At 39.3% G+C, this 22340-nt stretch overlaps 1 protein-coding gene across 12 annotated transcripts in view; it reads right to left on the reverse strand.

Moving 5' to 3' along the window:
- LOC112053170 (protein daughterless) overlaps positions 1–22340 on the reverse strand; it is a 117132-nt gene that overhangs the window by 19101 nt on the left and 75691 nt on the right. For 10 of the 12 annotated variants that reach the window (XM_052886844.1, XM_052886842.1, XM_052886847.1 and 7 more), the window contains exons 2-5: positions 12656–13153; positions 2595–2760; positions 1687–1991; positions 553–672 (exon numbers count right to left, since the gene is read on the reverse strand). In XM_052886844.1, coding sequence (XP_052742804.1) covers positions 553–672; positions 1687–1991; positions 2595–2760; positions 12656–13081 — 1017 coding nt within the window. In that variant the 5' untranslated portion in view covers positions 13082–13153. The remainder of the gene's footprint in view (positions 1–552; positions 673–1686; positions 1992–2594; positions 2761–12655; positions 13154–22340) is intronic. The other 2 variants (XM_052886852.1, XM_052886851.1) reach the window with 1 other exon arrangement.

Here is a 22340-nt window from a genome sequence, read left to right on the forward strand (position 1 = left end):
CGCGGTTTCACTCGCGTGGTTCTCGTTCTCGTAAGAATACGGAGATAATATATAGCCTATAGCCTTCCTCGATAAATGGGCTATCTAACGCTGAAAGAATTTTTCAAATCGGACCAGTAGTTCCTGAAATTAGCGCGTTCAATCAAACAAACAAACAAACAAACAAACTCTTCAGCTTTATATATTAGTATAGAGTATAGATGAACTTAACTGTACTTGTTGGTAATTAATTAATTAACTAAAGGACTGACATTGTGAAAAACAGCGTCTCTTGTAGCGCTAATCTAAACGTTGTTTTTATAACTCGATAGTGTGAATCTCAAATTCATGTCTTCCTCTCTGTGTCTAACACGATACTGTAGACAAACGAGAGAGATACAAATTCGTAAAACTATGTTCGTCGAAAATTCCGTTACCTTTTCAAAATTTTGAGTTTTCTACATAAATGTCATTCAGTCGCCAAAAAAAAAAAACACTTGACACTGGCTCAATCGCCCGTCGCGCAGAGCCCATAAAACCAAGAAGAAGAAACTGCGTTCACTCAGCACTCACCATGACAGGAGGGAACACGACGTGCTGGTGTCCGTTGGGTATGACGGGCCCGGGTAGCGGCGCGTGCGGTGTGGACGCTGTGGGGGGAGACGACACCCCTGTCGACACCCAGTTCGCTTGCTGGAAATGTTATAATTGAATGTTAAGGTAAGTTTACAACTAGTATTTAACCAGATTTTGAATTTTAAACAATGGAAGAACATCATCTCGATGATCTATAGAAAAAAAATTTAACCTTCACAGGCTCTCGTAGCAGATTATTTTTTATTCAATGACAAGTAAGTAATTGACTGCTATCTAACCTGCCCCTGTAGCCAAGTGGCATGTCGATTCTCTTTCTACGATTGCAAACGCTTCGGAAACTATAAAAATGTATTGGAATGACAGATCTTGAACACGTGACCTGTCGATAGCAAATGACATTCCCATACATTTTTCTAGTTTTCGAAGCGTTTGCGATCGTAGAAAGAGAATCGATATGCCACTTGGCTACAGATACGATGCTAAGATAGAAGCCTAGCGAGCTGACTTTCAAGAGGTACGAGTTTATTCTACCCATACTTTTGACGCTTTCTACGCGGTATCGCACCAGAACGCTAAATCGTCTGGCAGTACGTCTTTGCCAGTAGGGTGGTAACTAGCCACGTCTGATGGCTACCACCAGATCAGACCTAAGTCAATTTTAAAATCCTAAACTCGACCTGGCATTCGAACTTAGGTCCTCTCAGTTGAGAATCGCAGCACTGCTAAAAAAATAATAACACATGACTAGTTTAAAAAACTGAACTGGGGGTGCATTTCAGATAGCCTGTCCGCCATCTTGGACGTCCGCCACATTGGATATAAGTCACGTGACTACTGTTTTCGTATTCCTGACAGCAAACCCTTTCATTTGATATCCATATCATGGGGGTGGACTTCTTTAAACAGCCAGTCCCCCATACTGGATTTGTAATTACGTTTTTTAGCTAGTCATGTATTGTTGTCAGAACTCAGAGCGTGTGCAAAATTTCATCCTAATCGAAGACCGGGAAGTGGGTCAAATTATGATTCCAAGATTTTCTTACATACATAGTTACTTGTAGTTACCTACAAGTGAAGCTAATATAATCGTGTTAAAAAGAGTGTACAAACCTGTCCGTTGTGGTGCTGATGGTGCGCATGGTGCGGCGAGTGCTTGAGCGGCGGATAGAGACGCGCATGTAGCGGCGGGGGAGAGTGCACCGGCGTGGACGGCGACGAGCCGTACGACGACAGGCTGCCCGCCTCACCGCCCGCGCCCGGCGTGCTGGCCGCGCCCGCGTACATGGGCGGCTTGGGCAGCATGGGGTCGCTGGGCGAGTGCACGGGCGCCGCCGCACGGAACGACGACATGGGCGGCAGCGGGAGCTCCGCGCCGCCCGCCGCGCCTGACTCCGCCGCCGGCGCGCCCGCTATGCCTGCAATACCACCGAACCGCTTTATGATTACCAGCTCTGACTCTTGATTCGATATCACACTTGTGGCCTGAGGGCAGGTCAACATTTTGTGGGCAGGTATTTTTAAGAAGGCTCAGAGTCACACGGGAGATGGAACACTCGGTGTATCTCTGCGTGATCGAATCAGAAATTAGGAGATACGCAGAAGAACCAAAGTCACCGACATGGCTCAACGAGTAGCGAAGCTGAAGTGGCAAGTTGAAGTGTGGGCGGGGCACATAGTTCGTAGAGCCGATGCCCGTTGGGGTCCCAAGGTGCTGAAATGGCTACGCCGCACTAGAAAACGCAATGTTGGTTGACCCCTCCACTAGGTGGGCTGACGACATCAAACGAGTCGCAGGAATTCGCTGGTTACAGGCGGCTCAAGATCGTAATGAAGCTCCTACAAAAGGCCTATGTCCTGCTGATATAATGATGATGATATTTTAGGCAAGCCGAAAACAGTACTTAAGCCCAATACCATGTTGTTTGAAAGATCTTACAAGAGTCCTACATCCAGCACTGATGGATATTGTGCATATCGGGGGTATAGTACGAGGACGCAACTTCCAGTCTGGTGCTTACCCGGAGACGTGGCGTACACGTCGTGGTGGTAGGGCGGCGGCGGCGGCTGGTAGTAGCCGCCCGCCCACTCGCCGCCGTAGTACGGCTCCTGGTAGCTGCCGCCGCCCGCGCCCTTCGGCGACGCGTACCGGCTGGGCGAGTCGTGCCCGAACTCATCGCTGCCATACTGCAATAGAGAGAAAACATTATATTAGTACACTGTATTATAGAAGCATATGCTGACTATGGGTCTCATAAGAAGGCTCAAAGTCACTCAGCTATTCTTCCTTACGTGATCAAATCAGAAATCAAGAGATCCGCAGAAGAACGGACAAAGTCATTGACATAGCTCAGTGAGGCATAGACTGGCGACCGGAAAGCACAGTGTCGGTCGACCCCCCCAGGTGGACCGAAGACGTCGGATGGAATGCTGGCTACTCAAAACCGTGTTGTTTAGAAGTCCTTATGAGAGGCCTATGCCCAGCTGAGGACGTCCTTCGGCTGATGATAATTATTATCATAGAAAGCTATACATATATTATATGGCATTAGAATAAACCGAAACACAAAAGAAAAGTTTAGAACCCAATTGAAACCAGGAAAAACCTTATTTTATCTTTACAATAATACAGTTACTAGTACAATGCAAATCGTACAATCAGATTTTTAAAACAAAGTTTGTTATACCAGTCACATCCGGGCGTACCCCAGACGTTGCAGCCAAAGTGGCGCCTCATCGGACGGATACGAGGAGGTAAATTAACAAATATTATTAGCGCTGAAGTTCTAGGCAACCGCATTCCACCATCGGTTGTATCACTGCATACCATCAGGCTTAATTGCAGCCATACGAGGGCCTATACATGAAAAAAAGAGTTTTCGTATCCGAACACGCTTAATGGGTTGTACCCTCTCCGACAACCAAAGGATTTTTTTGTGTAAATCCTCATATGCCGTTGATTTTACCAGCAACAAGCATCAATGCAACACAGCAATGCTGCTTGGCGGTAGAATACTTTAACAAAGAGCTCTACCACTGCTATTGCTTAATTTGACACCGGCTCTTAGGCTACTGCCCCATCAGTGCGCTGTGTTACGTTGAGTCGTCTTCTGTATATCTTAAACATCATACCACATTAAAGCGTTAATTACCGTGATAGCTTAGTGGATATGTCCTATGCCATCGATTCAAAAGGCGTAGGTTCAAATTCGGCCCAGGGCATGTACCTCCAACTTTTCAGTTATGTATCTCGTGTATCAAATGGTAAAAGAAAATCATCGTAAGAAAACCGTATACCCGAGAATTTTCTTAATTCTCTACGTGTTGAAGTGTCCAATGTCAATGCTCCATGATTTTTTTTATATGCATTGTTAAGACTGACTACGCGTACGTCGTTTACTTGCGCTGTAAACGACCGACGCATTGTATGCAACGCAGGTGCATACAATCCGTCGATCAGTTGCGACGACGTAAACCAACGCACAAAAGAGTCATTGCCCTAATACGTAACATACTGTTAATAAGTTTCACTAGTTTCCCTTATTCCAAGAAGTCAAGGCCATGTGATAAGGACGTCAGATACGAGTAAGTGGTACGATCCTCATCACCAAATCGTCATAGTCTATCAGCAAATGACGTCATCTCAAATCACATAATACAGATAAGTGATAACTGTTGCTAATATTTTCAAATCATTATATACTCGTTTTTATTTTCATATTATAAGTAAAGTACCGTATGTCTGCTCGTTAACTTTTATGTTTTCTATATTCTGTGGTCTGAACTTATGCCATTTATTTACTACCAGCGGATATACAACTAGAGCATGCACTATTACATAATGTAGAAAATGGAAAAATCCTTCTCCAATTGTTCGTAACAACTCCTCAGGGTAATCAGGGCGTTTTTGGATTCACTCAATGATTTTATACAATGAAATATGTTGCCTACAAAATCACCGCAAAAAGCGAATTTAACTACTCCTTTAAACGCACAATTTTGTGTTTATTTAAATTATATATTTATGTATATATAGTTTCTACACTACCTGAACACAACTTGACATTGTAGACAATATTTAGCTATTATTTGTTTAAATAGTTTTCGTTGTTTACAATGCGACTAAATGAAATTAAGACAATTGTTCGCTTCAGTTTCGAGTGACATGTCTGTCTCGTGATAGCCCAGTGGATATGACCTCTGCCTCCGGTGTGCATTTTAAGAAATTAAATATCACGTGTCTCAAACGGTGAAGGAAAAACATCGTGAGGAAACCTGCATACCAGAGAATTTTCTTAATTCATTGCGTATGTGAAGTCTGCCAATCCACATTAGGCCAGCGTGGTGGATTATTGGCCTAACCCCTCTCATTCTGAGAGGAGACTCGAGCTCAGCAGTGAGCCGAATATGGGTTGATAATGACGATGACATGTCTAAAAGTATAAAATCTTTGGGTGCACTAGTATAACAATTATAATCAGTTGAAATCGGTGTCATCAGATAATATATGATAAGATGTGAAGTTTATCATGGGAAATACGTAATAATCCTGTCTAAGCAGATTATGAAGATAATTATATTATTATAATAATTAACTATGGAATGTTGAGTCCACTGTTGATATTCCGGCAGTCGATTATGTCGATGACAGCAAGGTACGAGTATAAAGTATGGTAGGGTACCTAAAGATTACCTGACCACACGCATTATGTTCTATAGTTCCATAGGTAGAAGGTACACATACTATAAAGAGGTAAAGATTGCGAGTTATTTGAGGATTTAATTTCTGGATCTACTGAACCGATTTTGAAAGCCACATTGTTTGTGAGTGTCATAGGTGTTATTTTATAAGACTCCTAAGAAAATGATATTGTAATATTGCCGGGGTACGACTTATACAAACAACCGTACGCTTCTGCCTCGTTGGTCTAGTGGTTAGTCGATGTGACTTCGAATCACGAAGTCATAAGCTCGAGTCCAGCTATGAAAAATTCACCTTTTTTTCTTCTAAGATTTTTTCTATCTTAGAAGAAAAAAAAGGCATAAAAATTACCAGCCTAGAGTTGTGAAGTTGGTGGTTTAACATGGTAGCTCCGAAATACTCCGTAATCCGTAAGCTCTGTATCCCCTTTCCTACACGGAGGGATATCCCCACCTACCTTAGTACTGGGCCTTTAAAACTGATAATGACGATGATGACCCTACATTATAATGTGTGCATACTGCATACGCAGTGCTTTAATGCAAGCGTGAAATGCATGCCGCTGTTGATAAACGATAACCAAGCAGGACTAGTTCCGTGAACAATGAGACACCCATATAGATGGAGACTCGAAAGTGGAGCGAGCCTACGACGTAAGCAACAAAGTAAGGTAGATTAAGTTACAGCAGATTGCCACAAGCGACGCATGATCTTCATATCGAAACATGAAAAGTCAAGTAAAGGTAGATCGTATTAAGGTATTATTGTCTTATACGGAACATAAAACAGAATACAGGGTACATTATCGCCAGACAATTATATTATAGTCCCTGTTTTTGAAATGCACTTTAATTGAAAAACATTAGACGCCGAGTTCTGTTGGTTTAGATATTATAATCCGGTTCACAGAGATGTACACCTCTTAGCTTTACACGATCTGAGCTTTTGTAAACACGTATAAGCTTGTAAATATAAGCCCGTAGCGCAAAAAACTTAGAAGACATAACAAAGTTGATATTCTTTTTGTCAGTAGAAAACGCAGTCCCTCCTCTGCGTCGCGTACGGTAGTGCACTTTCATCAACCAACGTGCATTTTCCAGATAATGTCGATTGCCGGAGCGCGCCAAACGCCAAAAATAGACAATCGCGACTAAACAATGCCTAGTGTATACGATGTACTGCAGAGTTTCCCAACCTTTTTGCATTGGGGCCTTCTTAGTCATTTAATTTAAAAAATTGTCTTATATTTATTATTTATACCCTACGCCTCGCGGTTTCACTCCTAGTTCCCATTTCCGTGACAATACGGTGATAAAATATAGCTTAAGAAAAAGTAGCTTTCTAGTTATAAAAGAATTTATAAGATCTTAGATCACCACTGTTCAGTAGGAAAATTAAAAAGCATCAAACAATTTTAAAATATATAAATAATTTAAGCAACACTCACGAACAACAATTAATTTTCATTTATAACAAATTTAAATACGGTGTCTGTTATGTGTTACGGTGTTTTAAAATCTTTTTTTTCCTAATAGCAGATCACTCTATATAATATCCCTACACTCCCAAAAAAGTTGAGAACGCCTGGCCTACTGAATGCAAAGAGCACTGAATAAGTTATCTTCCCGCAGGATGTCGATGCTGTGTGACCTGAAAAAATTTAGATTGGGGCGCGCGATCGGGCTGAGACAAAGGAAAATGATAAATGGGAGGTCTTTCCGAAGATCTAAAAAAAAAGTATGAATCTCTATAGGTCTATGAATTTTATTAGTATTGAACAGTTTAACCAAGTATTAAAAAGACGAAAAGAAAAAACATTTTCTATTGATGTAGCTAGTATAAGAGATTTAGACGCTGTTTTGAACAGAATTCATGTAATATGACAAAGTAGGTAGAGAGACATTCAGTAGTAGTCTACACTACAGATACAGTGAATTATTAAAAATATTTGTTGAATAATTTTTTTATGAGATTTTTTTTTTAATTTTTAACAATGTTAGTAATACAAAACACTACTAAAAGAATATTTTTATTTTTAGTATTCGATTTCTCCGCGGTAACCGGGCCTATTTGCACTGAAGTCACAGATATCAGAAGTGGGATAACAAGTTGAACGCGAACTCGTTGCACAACGCAACAGAAGCACAATTACTCACCGCAGCCCTTTGTAATGTAAATAATATAATCGGGGCCCAACCAACGGTACAAATTGATATTTCCATTTAGATGTAATTTACGATATCGTTATAGCGGACCGCGTTTTGTTCTAACTCTGAGTATAAACCTCTCTGAGTAATTTTTTTTTTCCAAAAGAATATTATAGCTTGGCAAGTTCGTTGATGACACTCTCACGATATGCGGGCGACGGGGGAGGAAGGACAGCGCGGGTGTGAAGCCGTGCGCGCGGGGCATCGCTACCCCGCCCAGTCCGCTCGGACCATCGGAATTGTTACGAACGAATTTGCCAAGCTTTCAAGTCAAGTTTCGCTTAGACTTATGTGCATTTACTTCTTCCCTACGCTAACGTACGCAAGATATAGGGTCAAACAGAAACTTGAGCCGCTTAAAATGAGAATATGGCAATATGCCTTTCCCCTTCTAGTTAGTCGTAAAGACTGTGTTAGGACAATAGTCTAGCAATCGAGGATCAATCATCAAACTATTGACCTGTCAGTTTCAAGTCCAGCTAATACAAGGTCTCAAAGATTTGAAGTGCAAAGATCATTATACATTTTTTGTCCTGTTAAGTTTTTAACATGCATTCTCTAATTATTAAAAAAAAATGCGTATAATGGTCGGTATCTAGTAACAGGGAACAAGGTTGTTGGAGAATTGCAGACTTGAATTTGTACAGAAAAGTCCTTACTCGTCCGTAGAAGCTTATCAACTTGGTTACAATTTACAAGCTACTAGCGGACGCCGGGACACCGATCGAGTGAAATTTTAATTTTCACAAATCTTTCAGAACCTTTGAAATTTTTAAAATTTTTAGAATTTTTTTTTTAATTTTTAGAATTTTTTTGGGTTGAAAAGTATCCTATGTTCTGCTTCAAGTTCTGTTGGTACAACAGATGAAGATCTGTTATACCAAATCATCAAAATTATAGAAATTCTTTCGCATTTATAACATTAGTACGGATATGGTGAGACGCGTCGGCCGTGGCTCGTTACCGACAAAGACGTACCGGGACGATGTCGAAAAGGGATTTTCACCCGACTCCTAACAAGTTAGACAGCTTTCATCATAGATTGCATCATCACTTACCATCAGGTGATATTGTAGTCAAGGGCTAACTTAAAGAGAATTAAAAAAAATATATATATATATATACTATGTTTAAAAAGTATAATATGTTTGATTTATGGCAGATGAAACTGCGGTGTAGATAATACAAATGATCACAGATTAGCCACAGCTAGAAACACAGAAACGCAACGCTTTATAACATAAGTGTAGCATTGTGTGCCACATTAGGAGCTTGTTATGGGTCGCCGCTACCTAATTGGACACAACACAGTATCCCTTTTACTTTGTAATTGGTAAATCGCACCATACTTATAATGTAAATTTTACTTGCCTAATTGCTTAACAAGTAAGGCTTGTTAATGGATTTAGTTTCGGGAAAATGATTACGGTTTTTATTAGGGACAAAGAGAACATATCCACCTGGCGAAGTAGCGAAACCTTCATTGACATAGAGCGGGATAGCTTAACACTTATGCCACTGCTTACCGTGTGCGTTAACTAGTGGCATAGGTGTTAAACTTCGAATATATACCATACAATACAATGTACCGTACAATGCAATAACGCGATGCTCGTCCAAGGTATGGTCCGACGAGAGCTGTCATAAAGAGGTGCTATGCACTTATACTTAATGAGTAGGTATAGTCGCTTCTGTAACATTTATTAATCTATGAATAGAATCTTTAAACCAGCGTTAATTAATTATTATTATTATGATCGGGAGTGACAACTCAACGTGCTCTTTGAGGCAAGGCGGAAAGGCCTTGCCTTAAACTATATTATATCCCCGTATTCTCACGGGAACGGAAACTACGCGGGTGAATCCGCGGGGCATCTGCTAGTAATAAATATATCGAAGTTTCGCGGAAGGTGCGCCGTGTCCCGGTACATCTGAGTCACGGTCTATTGTTACTCTTAATGAGTGTATCGCGCCCGCCGAACGCCCCGCGGATCCGTTTAGCAGATATAATAAACTTGATACCTTTTGTAAACATATATTGAAAACGTGTTTGAAAGTCCTTACTTTGTGAATGCGTATAATATGGGATATACATGAAAATGCATGTATTGCTCAGGCCGCTATCCTTTTATGAACCCTCGCCCTCAAAGTGTGATTTTTGACGGTGTTTTTCAAAGGGTTCCCACGAAGCTAAGTGACGGCTGGAGATATGATTTCATATTATATAGCCGTTATTCATCATATCATCCGACGGACGTCTTCTGCTGGGCAGCCTTTTGTAAAGACATGCCTGCAACCAGCGGCTCCCTGAGGTACGTTTTATGTCGTCAGTCCACTACGTGTAAGGGTCAACCCACTTGTCGTCATGCGCCTAATGAATCTGATGGATTACTAAATGGAGATAGCTTGGATGGAAAACGCCCCATCAGCATGGTTCGTTAGCCCTCATTTGCACTAGAGTTTTTTAACGGACGTTAAAAAAGCGTTCAAATATATTATAAAGTTCCAACGCTGAAAATTGAAAATGCAACACTGCTCGAAAAAAACGTCGCTTTTTAAAAACGTTGTCATGTGAACATATACTTGAGAATGCATTTGTTGTATTTGAACGCTTTTTTAACGTCTGCTAAAAAAGCTCTCGTGCGAATGAGGGCCAACGATCACGAAGTTTCACTTCGAAAGGTTTTGAAGTTTTTTAAAAAGGTTCCTGAATAATGTATCAAAAGGCAAACGAATTAAGATATCCTTGGTTGCATTGAAGTGGTGTTTATTTATACTCGGTACATCTTGCGAGATGATCCCGTGACTCACAAATACCGGGGATAGCAACCGGATATCGCATACTAGTCAGCCGACTCATCGCTTCCGGACCGTTCCGCTGTACCGGGAACCCATCCCGGTATTAAACCAGGGTTACCAATTACAGAAATAGGTGCTTACAGAAATACACATTATCTTTCTATACTAATATTATAAAGAGGTAATAAAGTTTGTGAGTTTGTAGGGGGTAATCTATGGACTTACTGAAAAGATTTTAAAAATTACTTCACCAGCAGAAAGCTGCGTTAATTGTGAGTGTCATAGCATATCTTTAATCCCCGTATTCACACGGGAACGGGAACTACGCGGGTGAAACCGGATAGAGTCTGCTAGTACTAAACTAATGTGTTTTTCAAGTAAGTTAAAAAAATAACGTCCTGTATACATATATAAATATCACGTTATTGAAGCAAAGACGCAAAATATTTCCTCTGCAGCGTGGCAGCCCTATAGCCACCCCTTAACTGGTACCTAATGGGTTTTCGGGAGCTGAGAAGGCGACAATTAAGCGCGCAGGGGTGTCGATTTACGGAGTCCATTAGCGATTGTCAAAAACCTTTGCCTCTAGAACAGGTATATCTTATTACAAGGGTTCGTTGACTTTAATGAAAATATGAGTATTTCGTTCGTTACAAACAAAACCAGCATTTTCATGACATTATTTTACTCAAGCTACGTGGTTATAGAAATTGTAGTTACACATATCAATAATTCGAGCCTAACAAAAATTAATTAAAACTTGTAATTTTTCGTATTCACCTATAGGTGATGCAAAAGTGAATATGCATTGTCTAGATAAGCCCGTCCCAAAATAAACCTCAACTTCGCGCAAGTCTATTTATTTACCATAAATAATATCTACTTCTACGGCTCTCTAGTTTTCTAATGCACGTAATTCCCGTTCATGTGAGAATACGCGGATAAAATATAGCCACTGACACTCACAAATAACGCGGCTTTCCAGCGGAAAAAGAATTTTCAATATTCTATGTATGTATGTAGGAGCCGTGATAGCCCAGTGGATATGACCTCTGCCTCCGATTTCGGAGGGTGTGGGTTCGAATCCGGTCCGGGGCATGCACCTCCAACTTTTCAGTTGTGTGCTTTTAAGAAATTAAATATCACGTGTCTCAATCGGTGAAGGAAAACATCGTGAGGAAACCTGCATACCAGAGAATTTCTTAATTCTCTGCGTGTGTGAAGTCTGCCAATCCGCATTGGGCCAGCGTGGTGGACTATTGGCCTAACCCCTCTCATTCTGAGAGGAGACTCGAGCTCAGCAGTGAGCCGTATATGGGTTGATAACGACGACGACGACGATGTATGTATGTATGTAATATATTACCTCTTGAAAAATTAGTATAGAAGTATAGAATAGCGGACAGGGCCTCTTATTCCTGTGCTATGCGCCTCTAAGTTGCGATGTACACATACAAATTGTACAGGAGTAGTTATTCATCGGTTGAAACAACGACGACGACAACCGACAGCACAAAAGGAAACGTCAAAAACGCATCATGTGACAACGTACGTAACAGTAATGACACGAATACCATAACATGTTACGGCAGCGAGCCATAGTAAATAGTTCAGTACGTGTACTGTACACGTAGTCTCATACGTGTATCGCCCACGGGATACTAAATTAGTCCGCTAAATATAAACGCGATTAGAATATATACTGGTGTACCTGCACGACGACATGACGCCCCTCGATATGTCGCTGCTTGAACACATATAAATACCATTGCTATTAATTTGTTACATTTGTCTTGTTACAAGGTCAATGGTAATCGGTAGGGAGCGAATGTAAAAAATTTATTTGTATTTGTTTGCTGTGCCTTCTCAACCAAAGATTATCGCTAATCTAATATTAAACAAAGGCAGTCCTTACTTAACACTATTTTGATAACATTAAATTCAAAATACGCCTTTCATTACTCTGAAATTTTAATGATGGTTTAACTTGTTAGATCCATCATCTAACCTTTAAATTAAACGACATTCATGAAGAATCCCATAAATACTTCTCAGATCCAAGGACACACCTTAATTCCTATTAACGAACCTTAATTCCTATTATAACTCTACGAATAAAAATGGCAACTCTAGTTCCATAAACAGTAATAAATATTTCTACCAAGTGATCAACAAGGTGTAACATGTTGGGAAAAAAGTAAAACAAAGCTTGTTATTGTATTTTTTTTTGCCAAAATAAGCTTCTCCGTCTTTTGGCAAGTTTTAAGTAATTGTACATGATTTTTTCAACAACTTTTTGAAACCAGAAGAAACAAGTAGTAGACCCTAACAACACTGTAAAGGAAATCGAAGGACGTAATATAATAATACATACCCCACTCTCCTGGCTGGTGGCGGGCGGAGGTTGGAGACCATGCTCTTCATTGTATCTTCTCCTGGCTCTATGCCTCAGGAGAGCTGACGCGTCGGGCTGTCCAAACTGGAATATCTGCTCCTCTTTCGCACTGAGGAAAACCTTCTCCGGATAATCATTGTGGTAATCCTTCGACTTGCCGATAAAGTCGGTACTGATGAACTCCTCTCTGCCGCCGTCGAGTATTTCCGACGTCAGTCGCAACGAGTCCGACGTCTGTCGCAGGTTCACGTCGGATTCCGGCCTGTAGTTCTCGCATATTTGGTTGAACGTGTTGAAGTACTCTGTCGCCAGGTCTGTCCTCGGTTGGTACACCGCGTCGGACGCGGGTGGGGGGTCGGCGGGGAGGAAGTTATGCTCCATGCTGACGTCATATCGCATAGCCATGGTTTATCACTTTGCGGGCACATCACTCAGTTCTATCCGCCATCTTTGTTTGGTTTAGGACGCATGCCTACGCTGTGTTCACGTAACGTTAAGTTTAAAGTTAGACAGTTTACGATAGGAAACTAAATCTATACTAATATTATAAAGCTGAAGAGTTTGTTTGTTTGATTGAACGCGCTAATCTCAGGAGCTACTGGTCCGCGCGGCGTCAGCTAGTATGTAAATATTTCTTTAGGAATTTCAGGGCCAAAATTTCATCTGAATTAAATATCATATTATTCGTACATTACATTACCAAAGTTAAGCTAAGCTAAATTTGTCTGTGGGAAATCGTACAAAATTCATTTAATGCAACAGAGCCTACGTTTTTAGAAAGAAATCCTTTGAATCATAATTTATCGAATAAGTATATATTTTCTCTTTTCTTTGTGTGATGTGTATTCTGAATAAACTTTTCTTATAATTATAAGACGTAAAATTATAATGACGTCTAATTATAATATACCTATAGATATATATCTCTGTCAACTCTTATAGAGGTACTAGTAGTGACAGAGATTTTCATGAAGCAAAATTATGGAGTGCCATGTTGTGTTTTATATACAAGTGTAATATATATAAAAGCAAATTATAAATGCATTATTTCCAACTCTTGATATAATTTTACTATTCGCAGAACAAACTTTGCCTTTGAATGTACATAGTAGTAAGTAAGCAGCACTAACTCCTTTGTATGTGTGTTTTACACACCAACGCGCCTGTCTGTTCACCTTACTACTACATTCAAAGTCAAATCGCCTTCAAAAAGTAGAAAGACTATAACAGAGCTTATAGGTTTCAATTCGGTAACAGATGGCACGGTTTTGGGACGCTGGACCACCCCAGAAAGCGTGACCGCAAACCGTAAACGATTGAAACCCCAAGATAAACAATGAACCGCCAAACAAAAAGTTGCTTATTGGTGTCAAAAAAAGTGCTTAAATCTGCCGGCTCTATCGCCGCAGAGACCGCAAAAGTTTTATTCTTAAAATTAAAAATGTTCAAATGTGTAAATATATATATTTACACATTTGAACATTTTTAATTTTTTGGCTGTTAGTAAACGTGGAACAAATAGGAAACTAAATTAGAAATGAGTTAAATTTTGTATCGACACGAGATCTGTTACTTGCGTATTAATATATCGGTGAATGAATGAATGAATGAATGAATGAATGAAATATACTTTATTGTACACCAAAAATAATAATAACAGGCAAGAAATTAACTTAAAAACTAATGTACAATTGGCGGCCTTATCGCTAATGAGCGATCTCTTCCAGACAACCAATCGAAAAAATGAAGATGGTCGGTGATGAAGACGATACAATAATATTGTCATAGAAGTGGTCTAATGCTGCGAGTCGGAAGGTCACCATAGGAACTCCTAAATTACTCAAGATAAATCCATTTAATTTGGGTTCATATGTTTACACCAACATGTTACTTACACAAATGCATGAAACACAGCCAACATTTTAATTTTATGTAACTACCTTTAATAAATGTATTTTTTGACATTTTGACAATGGCAATATTAAAAACTAGCTGACGCCGCGCAGTTTCACCCGCGTGGTTCTCGTTCCCGTAGTAATACGGGGATAAAATATAGCCTATAGCCTTCCTCGATCAATGGACCATCTAACACTGAAAGAATTTTTCAAATCGGACCAGCAGTTTCTGAGATTAGCGCGTTCAATCAAACAAACTCTTCAGCTTTATAATATTAGTATAGATTGTATAAGTACCTAGCAGTCCACGCGTTCAAGTACAACAAATGCATTCCCAAGTATATATGTTCACTCGACAGTTTTTAAAACATGACGCTTTTTAACCGACTTCCAAAAAGGAGGAGGTTCTACGTTCGGCTGTATGTTTTTTTTATGTATGTCCAGCGATAATTTCGTCAATTATGGACCGATTTTGAAAATTCTTTTTTTGTTTTGAAGGGTTTACTTCCAGGGTGGTCCCATTTTTTTCATGTCAGGATCTGATGATGGCATCCTGGAGAAATTGAGGGGAACTTTCGAAAGTTGCAGAGACGGCTAGTGCGTTTGTTAGTGTTTCCATAAGGTATTTTAAGCCACTACAACTTTATGAAAGTTTGGAGTTGGTCTGATGATGGAGCCGAAACACAGACGATGGAACTCGTCAAGGATTTACAGCCGTCACCTTTTGTTTGGGCTTCATTAATTTGTATTGATGAGTACTTTCCACCTATATGGGTTGTGACTGTATTAAGGGTCTGGTGACGAAGACGAGGGACAGTGAAGAGAACTCCTCGACGGTTGACAGTAGCTACCTTGTGTTTGGACTTGATAATTTTGTATTGATGAGAACTTTCCACCTAGAAGGGTTGTGACTGTATTAAGGGTCTGGTGATGAAGACGAGGGACAGTGAAGAGAACTCCTCGACGGTACACAGTAGCTACCTTGTGTTTTGACTTGATAAATTTGTATTGATGAGAACTTTCCACCTAGATGGATTGTGACTGTATTAAGGGTCTGGTGATGAAGACGAGGGACAATGAAGAGAACTCCTCGACGGTTCACAGTAGCTAACTTGTGTTTGGACTTGATAAATTTGTATTGATGAGAACTTTCCACCTAGATGGAATGTGACTGTATTAAGGGTCTGGCGATGAAGACGAAGCACAGTGAAGAGAGCTCCTCGACGGCTCACAGTAGCTACCTTGTGTTTGGACTTGATAATTTTGTATTGATAAGAACTTTCCACTTAGATAGGTTGTGACTGTACACACGCAGTAGGTATGCTAACACTAAAAAAAAAAAAAAAAAATTTTAATAAAAAAAATTCAACCGACTTCCAACTCAAAAAATAACTTTAACTAAAAAGCAAAAAATAACATCCTACCTATGTGCTACCTTCTGATCAGTTTGAAGGCGGTGCCAAGCCAGTGTCGTGTTTTAATTAAAGCTGTTTCTGAAAGAACCAATAAATTTTGTAGTTTAAACGTGTTTAATTAAAACATCACTGGCTTGGCACCGCCTTCAAACTGATCAGAAGGTAGCACATAGGTAGGATGTTATTTTTTGCTTTTTAGTTAAAGTTATTTTTTGAGTTGGAAGTCGGTTGAATTTTTTTTATTAAAATTTTTATTATCATTTGTTGATGTTTTTTCATTTTTTGTTGTTTTGTTGTTGTTTCATTTTTTGTTGTTTTGTTGTTGTTTCAGTTGCATTTTCAATTTTGGGCGTTGGAAATATACCTTCATTCAACTTAATACTATACCAACGCTGGATAACGCATCGCTTTATTAACTTTCGTGCGAATGAGGCCTTAGCACCATCTACTAACACGATACACTCTTCGAACACAAAGACGTGCTCATGAGAACCGGACCTAATTTTTTCGACTTAACAAGTCTCTCCAAAACTAAACAAGGTAAACCAAAAAAAGAGAGTAGAGAGTGTAGAAATCTTTCTATTTACATTACGGTCTTCAAAATTAACAATCTCGAACACCTTGCGTCCCCCGGCCCCTTTCACGCGAAACCGTATCGGCCTGGGAATCGAATCCGGGACAATGCGAAAGCAGGTAGTATCGGGTGCACTTTGATGTATCGACGTACGATTTTCGATTAACAATAGTGATAAGTTATTCAGTGTAAAAGAAATTTATTTTTGTTAAAAACTTTTTCAATTTTGGTTACGGATTTAAAATTTGTATGACTATAGTAAAATGATTGATGGGTACATAGTTACTCGTACTTAAGTTTTATTATTATTTGAGTTTAGTTTTAAAGGACTTTCATAGCGGTTTCACCCAGTGGCGTGCATAAGGTTTTTAGCTAGGGTATGCACTATAAGTAAAAATTGGAAAATTCCTTTTCCAACTACGTATTCTGTGGTCCATCATGGTTAATATTGAGTCCTAAGGGTAGTCAGTGTTTTTTTGCATCTATAATGTGCACGCTACTGGTTACACTTGATGTTAAGTGACGAAGCTAACATTTAACAAAAGTGCTGTGAAACAAAACCAGCTGGTCTATTCACTAATTTGGTCATTATATTAACAACCTTCTAAAATAAACATCACACCAACTGAGAAATGTCATCTACCTACTGTATGATATCCACGAAGGGTTGTCAGTAGGCACCGGATGACATTTGTTACATATGTATAATCTCAATTTCGTATTTGTCCACTAAAATACGTCAAAGTTAGTGAATTAGCCTACAATCTCTTAGGATTATAAATAATGCGAACGCACTTAGGTTTTACTCACGTTTCCATGGCAATACGGCGATAAAATATAGCTTATGGTACTCGATGATAATATAGTTTTCATTTGCTAAAAACAATTTTTAAACCGATTGAGTGATTTTGTCGTGAAAGCTTAACAAGCGAATACATTTTATAATTTATAAGTTATTAAGTAAGGAAAAGTATTTCATAAGTATTATAGTATGGAAAAGGACTATGGCAAGCACTGCGTATGTAAATAATATGGTGTATACAGGGTGTTTTATTGTGCCTTTACTTCGCTGCACGAGTGGCACAGTTCACAGAAGGAAGCCCGGCAAAGGCGTAATATAAGGATTCCCATAAAAAAGCTATGTGCTTTCTGAACTTTTTCGTTCGACATCGAAAAAAGCATCTTGATTTTTTTCCTCTGCTATCCAGATGATCACCGCGAAAGCTTTTATAATTTTTTATGTTGATTTTGATAAACAAAAACTACTAAATCTAGGTCAATTAAAAGAATAGCAGACGCTCGCAATTTCGTTCGCGTGGAATTTAGTTTTTCAGAAATCCCGCAAGAACCATGGATTTTTTCGGGATGAAAAGGTATATGTTAATCCAGAGTAAAATCTATTTCCATACCAAAATTCAGCCAAAATGCTTCAGTAGCCAAAACGTAAAGGAGAAACAAACATACACACAAACTTTCGTCTTTATAATATTAGTGTGACTTATATTAAAAGAAAATTGTAACAGTTTAAAAAATATAGATGTCATTCATAGTAAATGTGCATTATGCATAATTGTAGCTCATTACTGTTCAGGATAATTATTTAAAAAAAATCTAAAATACAAACGTTGTAACTTTAATGATTGTTAAAATTGCACACAGATTTTTCATTTTTCAAAAAAAAATAATGACAAAAATTCCATTGACATTCTTGTATTGGGCACCAAAAAATCCGGGTCAGAGCGCGCGTCGGAGTGCGCGGCGGGAATCGAACCGGTCGCGCGCAGCTGCCGCAGGTGCCGCCTGATGCAACTGCGGGTTTCACCGCCGCCCGATACACTTCGCGCCCGAGATGCGCACTTTGCTTGCCCACGCGTGGGATACAGTGCTACGTCACCACATCGCCGTGGGAGATTTTATTCGACATTTATATTCGATTTTTCGTTGTTGTATTGACACTAGCGTCTGACATACGTGGTAAGGCATATCCTAATAAAACCTTGCTGAGGATTTTAAGGAAAGCCTATTTTTCAATTAATAAAAAGTAAGCATTACAATACGCCTAAGCCTAAGCCTCAAAACCTCGTGTGCCTGTAATTTCACCAACAAACAAAGCCTATAAACCATCAAAGCAACACTGCTTGGCGGAAGAACTCTTAATGGTAATTGTAGTAGTAGTATATAAATTTATATGAATATTATAATATCAACTATCTTAGTACCCATAACACAAGCTACCTACTCTGTATGCTTACTTTGGGGCTAGATAGTGATGTTTACGTCATCAACCCATATTCGGCTCACTGCTGAGCTCGAGTCTCCTCTCAGAATGAGAGGGGTTAGGCCAATAGTCCACCACGCTGGCCCAATGCGGATTGGCAGACTTCACACGCAGAGAATGAAGATAATTCTCTGGTATGCAGGTTTCCTCACGATGTTTTCCTTCACCGATTGAGAAACGTGATATTTAATTTCTTAAAATGCACACAACTGAAAAGTTGGAGGTGCATGCCCCGAACCGGATTCGAACCCACACCCTCCGGAATCGGAGGCAGAGGTCATATCCACTGGGCTATCACTGCTGCAGTGATGTTTATTGTATACTTATTTAGGTATTTAAGTAGTTACGGAAATAAGCGTTGTAGTACTTCCCCAATTGAGCTCTATCACAAAGAGCTCTACTACTAAAATTATTTTAATTTAGTTTTGCTTAGTTAATAATACCTAATCGAACCCATTAACAACTGCATATCTTCGGTACGTATATCATCGGTCACGAGCCTCTATTTTCATATATTATGTATTTATAGAGCTCCGACTGAATTGTGTCTAATTGATTTTTATAATTGCGTCCACGTACAGAACTAGTTTTTACACGCGACATCACTTACGACTCTATTTATCTTCACATTTTTGAAATATTATCGAAAAACAGGTTCTTCTACGCGCTCGCAAAAACATAGACAATGGAATGGTGTTCTAAATAAAAAAAGTTAACTATGCCTATTTGCACACTACATTTTAAAGTTGATTAAAAGTGTATGGAATAACATTTACCTATCACAATTTTTTTGAACTAAGAATTCCTACGTGAAATCTAAATACTTTGAACCTCAATAGCTCAATGGCAAGAGCGATCGGACTCATCATCGACAGGGTGGTGGTTCGAACCTCGTTACATTTGCCGTATCTGTCCCCTTCAAATAGTCGTAGACAATAGTTCTATAATATATTGACCGATGAGCTGTTTAGGTTTTAAAACTCAGTGGCGAGCACAAGGTTTGTAAGCAAGGCAGGCACTGTACGTATAAATTGTACAAAATCTCCTCTAATACAGCTTCGTAATGAATAAAGCTACAGGGTAGCACTGCCTACCCTGAATATTTTTACATCTATGAAGTGCACACCACTGCTAAAACTACAGTAGTGTGGTAGGTAGTGGTACCATAATTCAATTACTCAACAATTTGTGCATGAAATTTTGGCATGTAACGAAGCTTCACATTCACACGGTTCATTAACGAAACGATTCAATGAAGCAATGCTGACCGAGCAGGAATTCCGTCCTGCCGGGAATCGACCCCGCGACCACCGACGTCGCGCCACCCGACACCGCGCCACTCTCGCCTTACAGATAGGGGCGTATTGTGCTGAGTGGACTCGGGACGTGATGAACTTTAGAGATAATGTTCGAGTATAGTGTCCTTGGTAAGAGAACTCTTTCTGGGAAGTGGTTAGTTATAACCATTTTCAACTCGAGATCGGCTAAACAAATCTGGATGTTTGGCACAGAGATATTGATCCTGCTACCGTATGCGTAAGAGAAAGGAAAGCCAGACAGAGTGGCGCCGTAACGCGTTACGCTATGAAGCGAAACCCTCCCATAAGTAGTTGTCACTTCAAAAATATATAGTCTTAGGTGGGTAGGCCTTGGGAGTTTTTGTCCCTGAATCAGGAGTATTGACCGTTTGGGACCACCCACACAGCATCCGAATGGACGTCAATCGCTGCACATAGGCAAAATTAAAAAAAAAAGTACGTAAACATGAAAAACAAAAACAATTTATTTATGAAACGAGATAGGTGTACTCATGATTAGTAACGGCGGTGATGTTGTTTGATTTATAATAAGAGAGGATGTGGAATTCATGCCCAGCAAAAAAAATTGAGGACTTTATCTATCGCCTATACTAATATTATAAAGAGTTTGTTTGTTTGAACGCGCTAATCTCAGGAACTACTGGTCCGATTCGAAAAATTCTTTCAATGTTAAATAGCCCATTTATCGAGGAAGGCTATAGGCTTTTTAGCACCGTATTCATACGGGAACGGGAACCACACTGGTGAAACCGCGCGGCGTCTACTAGCCACTAATAAAAATTCATGCACATCATCATACGCATAGGACACATCGCATCAATCGGATCGTAGTATTCTTTGTACAGAAAGTCATACAAGTTCGTTCGTATTATTAAAATCCGTACGATGCGGATATGTGGACGCTTATCATTAACCAACCGCGCTAGTACATGTTATAAGGTTAATTTTGAGTACTTATCGGATAATTTCAAGTTTAAATAAATTTCGAATTGTCAATACTTAGTTATTTGAAAAGTCGGTCAAAAGCTCAACACACCTGTTCGCACAGACGGTATCTAATATTGAAGTTTTGAAGCTGGTGTTGTTTGTTTATCGTCGGCCACGTGTCGGCCAGGTGGTGGGGACAGCTGGGAGGGGTCAAGGTCGCGGGTTCGACTCCCGGTGACACTTTGAGGACACTTGTCGATGCGCATGTGGCTTTTGAGGCCACGACAACGACGCCGACGGCTCATCGTTTTAGAAGGGCGAAATAATATCCATTATGGTCGTAGGTTCGAATTTATTAATTGAATTTACGATATCACAGAATCAAAGAGCCAAAATTCCACATACATAAATGCAAATAATTCAATTCGAAATAAAATTCTTTATAAATGCAAAATGTTACTACCTACCCTGAGCACTCATTACGAACATTTTTGTACAATTTGTACAATTTTTACGTATAGTGCCTACTCTAGTTAACAACTTTATGCACGTTACTGAATATATCGCACATTCCATAAACTGCCCTGTTAGAAGGGAAAGGGGTATGTAGCTTGAAAAAAATGCACCGTTTCACTTACTGCAGAATTAGGAAATTTACTCCATACTATAGCATTAGAAGGAGACTCGTGCTCAACAGTGAGTCGAATATGGATTGTCATGATGATGATGATGATGATGTTTAAAAGAACCTTGCCACTTTTGTTTATTTTCATAGAAGACTCACGCTTATCCAATGTAAAAAAATGTTTTTACAAAATAATGTATAAGTGTCATAACATTTGTATATATGTACGAGTATGTAAGGATTTTTAAAAGGTAAGACGCTAGGAATCGGATTGTTCAGACTCCTCGCTGCTGCTGTTTATAGATGTATGTTATACATATAACTATGTATATATGTATGTATGTTACATGTTTGTATGTGCATATGTATTTAATAACGGGTGTTAGGTTATCGATACGTTGAACTTAACAGCTATTTAAATGAACGTGAGTGAACGATTCCATAATAATATCCATAAATTATTTTTTTTAAATAAAAAAGCAAAATGTTTCAATGTTAATATCATACTTTGTTTTTGCTATAAATCTCTTTATATTTCAAATAAAATGTTGTCTGTGTTACCTAAGTGCCTAGTGGCAGTTTTCAATGTTTTCATACTGTGACTATCGCGTAACCGTAAACGCGAATTTGT

This window comes from Bicyclus anynana, chromosome 18 (genome assembly GCF_947172395.1).
Source record: "Bicyclus anynana chromosome 18, ilBicAnyn1.1, whole genome shotgun sequence".
In the NCBI taxonomy this organism is placed as follows: Eukaryota; Metazoa; Arthropoda; class Insecta; order Lepidoptera; family Nymphalidae; genus Bicyclus; species Bicyclus anynana.